Here is a 7,383-nt window from a genome sequence, read left to right on the forward strand (position 1 = left end):
TTTGGACCATAAACAGGAAGAGTAATAAAGAGCTGCAAATTAATCTGTGAGTATTATTATCTTAAGAAAATTGTAGAACTCCAAATAAGAAAAAATAAGTCCTTTTACTGCAAGTGTGTAAAGCCAATAGAACATGTAAACAGGAAAGTGGCTAACTGCACACTCATCCAATACAGGCTGAAAAAGTCTAGCAAAACATATTTTTACAATTTTTTTTTACAATCAATATTCACCCTTTTTCTAGGTAGATAAGAAGACAGATAAACAACAATCAGCTGAATTCAATATTCACAAGTATAGAACTCCAAGACAGTCTGGTCACTGACATATACAGCATAGGATATTAAAAGTATATAGCTACAACAGATGAAGTTGCTGCCATGCAGCAGGGGTGCTGTAAAAGGGTGGAAGGTTCCAAGGGCCCAACGAGGGAGCGAGGGCCTGAATGTGATTTTTACCTATAGCTTTAAAAAAGGAGTAGTGAACAGTCAGTTCACTGTCAGTTCACTTTTGAAGTACTTTTTTTTTTTTTTTTTTAATTAATTTATTTTTTTTATTTACCTATGTATAGTTTAGGGCAGTGGTGTTTAAATTATTTCTTCAGAATACACAGATACTTCTGGAGAAAAGCTGTTATTGGAGAAAGATGATTTGTGACTAACAGATTTAACCATGCCAACCAGCCCAATACATTATCTCACTGATTCCTGTAAGTCACACAAACAGTCAGCAGAGGGAGCCATTAGCACAGCGAATAGATTTACACTGGAAAATAAATAAATAAATAAATAAATAAATAAAAATATGGTTTATTCTTTCATATTAACAGTATGTTCAGGCTGCATATGACTTTTCAACAAAAAGACACATATTGTCCAAGAAAACAACTGTATAGACTCTTTTCGGTAATGTTTGCAAGTTACCACTTTTTAAGGTGGAGTAATATACTAAAGGCATTTTTACATGCATGAGCCCCTGAAACTCCTAGCATCGAGTTGATGGTATATCCTACAATCGTCTCAACACGACTTATACCATTGAATCACACCCATTAGCTTCCTGTAAGAAAAGAGACGCACATCAAGAACAGAGCTGATACTACACATGCTTAAAGCACAGATACAGTGTGTCCCATAGAATTCAGCCATCCATTAAATAAATAAAAAAATAAATAATGTATATAAAAATGGCCACAAGCAGACACACACACACAAAACAATACTTAGCAGGGCGTCTGTAAGCAATGCAATTTAGTGCGGAGAATAACAAACATCTTACAGCATCTGGAGCTCTGTGTGGTATTAATGTTGCTTCCGTATAAACAACTTCTTCATTAGCCTGAGCTGTTTGATAATAATTCATCAAATTAAATAAATTGTGTTTACAAAATTTGTTGCCACTTCTAAACATTTGTATAATTTTCCCCCTTTTTAAAATTATTCATAATACTTGCCATCTTGTTTAGTTTGTGCATAGTTTTTACGGTGACAGAACATTGACATGACTACAACTGTGATCAACAGCGGCAACAGCAGGAAATACAACCAAAAAGTAAAGATCGTCTGGATTCTGCAACAGATAAAACACAAGAAGTCATCAGACTACTGTAAACACAAACAGTCATTGAGCTTCTGCTGCACATTATAGCACCGAACTGATAATAAATAATTAAAGGGGCACTGGGAACGATCAGATTCTGATTGATTCAGTGTGAATATAATATTGACATACCTGAAGGTGTCTGACAGACTTCACTGATGTCCACATGTTGAGTCTGGTTTCTGATGGGATTGTTGATCACACAGCTGTTTTTATCTTGATATTCCACCTCCAGAGGTAGAGAGAGACTGATGCTGAGACCAGACACACTGATGCTGGACAATAAACTGTTTTCTTTGTACCAGGAGAGAGTCACATCACTCACATTCACCACTGAACACAGCAGTGAACATTTGGACACTGATGATGCTAGACAGTTTAAAAAGTTACTGGTGATGAGAGGAACAGGCAGATGAGCTGGAAAACATGTAAAGAACAATATATTCACCTCATTTTTCAAGTAAGAGTGTGTGCGGTCATTTGTTATCTGAATATAATCTGAATGTTGTAATTTTTGGTCCCTAAACAGTTAATTTCTTCACAGGGATAACAATACAAAATGCATAACTATATAATATATAACTATAACATGCATAACTATATAATAAATAAAAATAAAACATATTAGTTAAAAAAAAAAAAAAAAGATCAATTCATTTTGTTTAAAGAAAGGATACTGGATTATAGTTTGCTGGTGGAAAATAAAAGTAGATGGGAAATGTATTTTATTTTAAACAAACCCTAATTTTTATTTTTGTCATTTCTGATTCACTACTAATCAATAATAAGCTTCACATGCATTTATACATATACAAGTTAAAGCCATTTGTCTTACCATAGACAGTAACATTGAATGTCTTGTCTAAATTCCCTCTGTTGCTGAGAATCTGTCGTTTATAAAGTCTCAGTCACTGAGACTGACTTCATTACATCTGTATCACCTAACACACCTGAAGAACAAATAAAATTGTATCTTTATCAGACAGAGACTGAATAATTTAAATTCCTGGAGCTTAATCATGCACCTCTAAAAGGTAAAACATATTTTTATTATCTTACTTATTACTTATATATTACTTATATTAAAATATAAGTATTTTAAATGTTACTTACCACAAAGAACAAACAAGATCAGAGCACACAGATGAGAGGACATCATGCTGGAAACATCCGAGAGTCACTTTAGACACAGAAGAGCAACTTCCTGAAAGTACAGCTACTTCCTAAATCTAGACTGCTAAATGTGTGTGAACTAGTTTTCATTCACATTTCAACTCTGACTGCACTCTCTATTCAAAGTTTAATCATTGTATTATCTTCTTCTTAAATTGCATTGACAATGACAATCACAACATCATTCTGGATCACTCTTCACCTGAAAACTCTCATTTCAGTGTCTAGCCAGCTTTCAGAAGGTTTATTCGTGGTTGTAAGGAAAAAAAAAAAAAAAAAAAAAAACTGCACATCTCACACTCTCATAAACAGGAACACAAGCACACATTGTCTAACATTGTGTGCATTAGCTGAAGATCCTCCCAGCACATTAAACCACATGCATTCAACAGACACATTTACTGACCTCAATAACAGAAGGTCTGACACCAAAACATTTCATGAACGAGTGCTGCTTCTCTCACAATATAATCACAAATCTCTTTCAAATGATTTATGCAATATGTAATTGAAATAAAACAGATTGATCTTAAGTCAGAAAACACTGACAGAAAATCAAGCATTTATTATTATAAAAACATTTATATTATAATAAAACATAGTTGTGTGTCTATGACAATGTTTAAGCACAAATTCACGTTTTAATATGTAGGAAGTGACCAGGTACATTTAGAAACAGCTTTAAATTAAATGTTGAAAATGTTTATATTTTATAAAAATTGTTGAAATACTTTATTTTTGTTCATTTTTAGCCTTTTTAGGCTCTTGGTGATTTATTTTACCATTTAAAGGAAATGTGTATGTGAATGATAAACTATTTTTATAAATCATGTTGAAGTCCAGTGAAAGCAGTCCTGTGGTGTATTATGGGTGATGATCAGTGATCTGTGTCAGATCTGTAGACGGTAGATGATCTGTGTGTATTCTGACAGATTTTTCTCATCTACAAAAACAAACACATGCAGATGTTGGGTGTTTTTAACATCAGGTGCTGATTCTGCAACTTCACTGTAAAATCCAAAAGTGTACCTTACGTCTATATAATTGGTTATCTTTACTTAGTTGTTCTACTTACTAGGTTTTATTAAGTTAAAGCTAATTTCAAGGTGATTAGACCAGTTTACTTGATGCTTTTAGTAAGGCTTACTTAGTAAGCCTCAGTACACTGGAGGTGAGGTATTTCATCTTAAGAAAATAAACAGCAGTACAGCAGTTTTTTCACCCCGTAATCACTGTGCTACACTATTTACAATTTCATTTAAAAAAAAAATCTTGCATATGCAGTATACCTGTAACCTGTTATTTTTTATTTATTATTATTTTTTTATTTATTTATTTATTTTTTGCAGATCTAAGAGGACACTTCATACCCTACAACCCGTAAAAAATGTATGTTGCTACGTTAATTGTTTTCAAAATTTTAAAATAAAAAATATTTGTACTTTAACATTTGAATGTCTTCAACTTTGTTTTGTTTTCTTTCTTTTTTTTTTTTTTTTTACTTCTAGAACCCAGATTTGACAGCACCACACACCCATCTCAGGCCTTCCTGTTTCATTTTGTGGTTACCCCAAATACTTCTACTACTAACCCGCTTTGTAAGTTCTAAAAAAAATTACACCTTAAAGAAGCACATAATTGTGGGAAAATTTTATTTGTATTTGCTCTTATATTACTGAGATACTTCTATAAAGATTAATGCTGATTATATACCTAGTTCACCCAAAAAAAGAAAATTAAGCAGTATGAGGATACTTAAACTCATCCTCCTACTGCTACCTCTACTTTTTACAGAAAGTGCACCCTAAATCAGATTGTTGTTGGTTTGTATTTAAAACTGCACTGAAAAACATTTTAAAAATGCATTACGTTTAACTTTGATTTGTTACTGCCTTAATTTTTGAGAAAATGTATGTGTCATATGAATGGAACATTGTTTTCATTAATTTGTAATGTGTTTTTTAAGCACTTAATTACTAGACTAGTAATTTAAGTGCTTAGTTGTATTTACTTGAAAATAACTAATTTACTTGCTAAAACCATGCAAAATGATAGCTTCAAATAAACCAAGTAAGCATTACTTTAGCACCAGAGTAACGTGCATGGTTTTAGCAAGTAAATTAGAGTTCTGTTCAAGTAAATACAACTAAGTGCTTCTGATTTACCAGAACTTGCGTGTAAGTTTACAATAAATAAACCTTTGTAAGTACAAAACAATATTCTTATTTCACTTAACTTAGTTTTTCAAGGCAATTGGTTTGCATGCTTTTTTAAAGTAAGGTTTACTAATTAGAATTTACAGTGTTTACATTAATTATATAAAGCATATTTCTATTTTGCATATAAACATAAAGAGTCATTTTATGTCATGTCAGTTGTAGTAATACTTGCCTTCTGGTGTTTCTTGGTTGCATGTCCTGCAGCAACAGTAAAACACACATGTAGAAATGATCAGCAGCAGCACACAAATGGCTGAAAGTAGCAAGAAATATGACCAGTGGGCTGTTTCTGCAAAAAAAAAAACAAAAAAAACAGGGAAAATGTTCAATCCATTGAGTCTGACTTTATTCATACACAACATGAACAGCATATTTAGAAAGAAAATGTTGAAAATATTGGCCCTGACCTGTACATCGCTGACATTGACTGATGTCCAGATGTTGAGTCTGGTTGCTGATGGGATTGTTGATCACACAGCTGTAAGTGTTGTTATCCTGATATTCCACCTCCAGAGGTAGAGAGAGACTGATGCTGAGATCAGACACACTGATGCTGGACAATAAACTGTTTCCTTTGTACCAGGAGAGAGTCACATCACTCACATTCCACACTGAACACAGCAGTGAACATTTGGACACTGATGATGCTAGACAGTTTAAAAAGTTACTGGTGATGAGAGGAACAGGCAGACGAGCTGGAAAACATGTAAAGAACAATATATTCACCTCATTTTTCAAGTAAGAGTGGGTGCGGTCATTTGTAATCTGAATGTTTCGAAGGCTTTCACTGTCATCAGCTTCCAGTAATTTTTAGTGGTACAAAACAGCTCATTATTTTCCTTGATATCACAAACTAGTATTTCTTAGCCAGTATTTCTTGGTAAAATGTTATGTACTTTAAAAATTACACGTTACAGCTGTGTTTACTAGTCCATTTAAAATTGTCATGTATACAGACACAGTCTATATTTTATTACATGACTGGCAATAAGTGAATTACTACAGTAAATGTATGTGTAAAAATGTATTTCCTTTGCATATATAAATATATTTTTGGTCCCTTACACACTTAATTTCTTCGAAGGGATAACAATTCACAAAACATGTGTAACAATTATCCACAATAAATATATAATAATAATAAAAAAAATCCTGCATTACATAATAATTAAACATTCTGTTTAAAGAAAGAATATTGGTTTATAGTTTGCTGGTGGAAAATAAAAGTAGATGGGAAATGCATTTTATTTTTAAGAAACCCTAATTTTTATTGTTGTCACTTCTGATTCACTACTACCAGATCAATAATAATCTTTACATGCATTTATACATATAAGAGCTGAAGCCATTTGTCTTACCATAGACAATAACATTGAATGTCTTGTCTGAGTTTCCTCTGTTGCTGCGGATCTGTCGTTTATAAAGTCCAGAGTCTGTGGTTCTGATGTTTCTGATGGTCAGAGATCCAGTGAAAGAGTCCATCTGCAGTCTGTCTCCAAATGTTTCATCACTGCTAAACATATCAATGCTCTGCTTATAGATTTCAGCTATTCGAGTCTCTTTAGGTCCAAACATCCACAGTATCTGATCATCTCTCTGTACTGTAGTAACATTTGTCGGTAAAGTGACAGAATCTCCCTCAGTCACTGATACTGACTTCATTACATCTGTATCACCAAACACACCTGGAGAACAAATGAAAATGTATCATTATCAGACACAGACTGAATAATTTAATTTCCTGGAGCTTAATCATGCAGTTCTAAAATGTAAAATGTATTTTTAAAGTTTTGTGGAAATGCACTTGTGTTTAACTAAATGCTTCACATTTACTGATTGAAAGTATTATAGAAGTATTTTAAGAGATACTTACCACAAAGAACAAACAGGTTCAGAGCACACAGATGAGAGGACATCATGCTGAAAACATCCAACCGAAAGTCACTTCAGACACAGAAGAGAAACTTCCTGAACAAAAAGTGCAGCTATTTCCTAAATCTAGACTGCTAAATGTGTGTGAACTAGTTTTAGTGGTCTTCATTCACATTTTGACTCTGCCTGTGCTCTCTATTCAAAGTTTAATTAATTTTTTTATCTTCTTCTTAAATTGCATTGACAATCACAACATCATTCTGGATTACTCTTCATCTGAAAACTCTCATTTCAATGTCTAGCAGATTTTCAAAACATCTGTTTGGGTTTATAAGAAAATAAACAACAACAACAACAAAACAAAAAAACAGCACATCTCACTCTCATAAACATGAACACAAACACACATTGTCTAACATTGTGTGCATTAGCTGAAGATCCTCCCAGCACATTAAACCACATGAATTCAGCTCAGAAACATTTACTGACCTCAATAACAGAAGATCTGACACCAAAACAT

General features: G+C 33.0%; 1 protein-coding gene across 2 annotated transcripts; it reads right to left on the reverse strand.

Annotated features, from left to right (window-relative positions):
• Positions 1-519: 519 nt before the first annotated feature.
• Positions 520-7,041, reverse strand: LOC127162351 (SLAM family member 6-like). 2 transcript variants are annotated; one of them, XR_007827320.1, is made up of 4 exons: positions 2,713-2,828; positions 2,435-2,549; positions 1,732-2,016; positions 520-1,569 (listed from the first exon to the last, which is right to left on the reverse strand). XR_007827320.1 is itself a non-coding variant. In XM_051105152.1 (4 exons), the coding sequence occupies exons 1-4, from the start codon at positions 6,908-6,910 to the stop codon at positions 1,517-1,519; spliced, it is 711 nt and encodes a 236-aa protein (XP_050961109.1). In that variant the 5' UTR covers positions 6,911-7,041; the 3' UTR covers positions 520-1,516. The 2 variants fall into 2 exon arrangements, 1 of the variants encoding a protein (XP_050961109.1); XM_051105152.1 differs by lacking the exons at positions 2,435-2,549; positions 2,713-2,828 and adding exons at positions 6,350-6,676; positions 6,865-7,041.
• Between the last annotated feature and the right edge of the window lie 342 nt (positions 7,042-7,383).

Source organism: Labeo rohita, unplaced genomic scaffold (genome assembly GCF_022985175.1).
Source record: "Labeo rohita strain BAU-BD-2019 unplaced genomic scaffold, IGBB_LRoh.1.0 scaffold_900, whole genome shotgun sequence".
In the NCBI taxonomy this organism is placed as follows: Eukaryota; Metazoa; Chordata; class Actinopteri; order Cypriniformes; family Cyprinidae; genus Labeo; species Labeo rohita.

Excerpts from the sequence above, each read along its gene's own strand:
- LOC127162351 (XM_051105152.1), bottom strand. The coding sequence starts at position 6,910 with ATGATGTCCTCTCATCTGTGTGCTCTGAACCTGTTTGTTCTTTGTG. Across the intron at positions 6,677-6,864 it reads GAACCTGTTTGTTCTTTGTG|GTGTGTTTGGTGATACAGAT; the intron begins GTAAGTATCTCT and ends TTTGTTCTCCAG. Across the intron at positions 2,017-6,349 it reads ATTCAATGTTATTGTCTATG|CTCATCTGCCTGTTCCTCTC; the intron begins GTAAGACAAATG and ends CATGTTTTCCAG.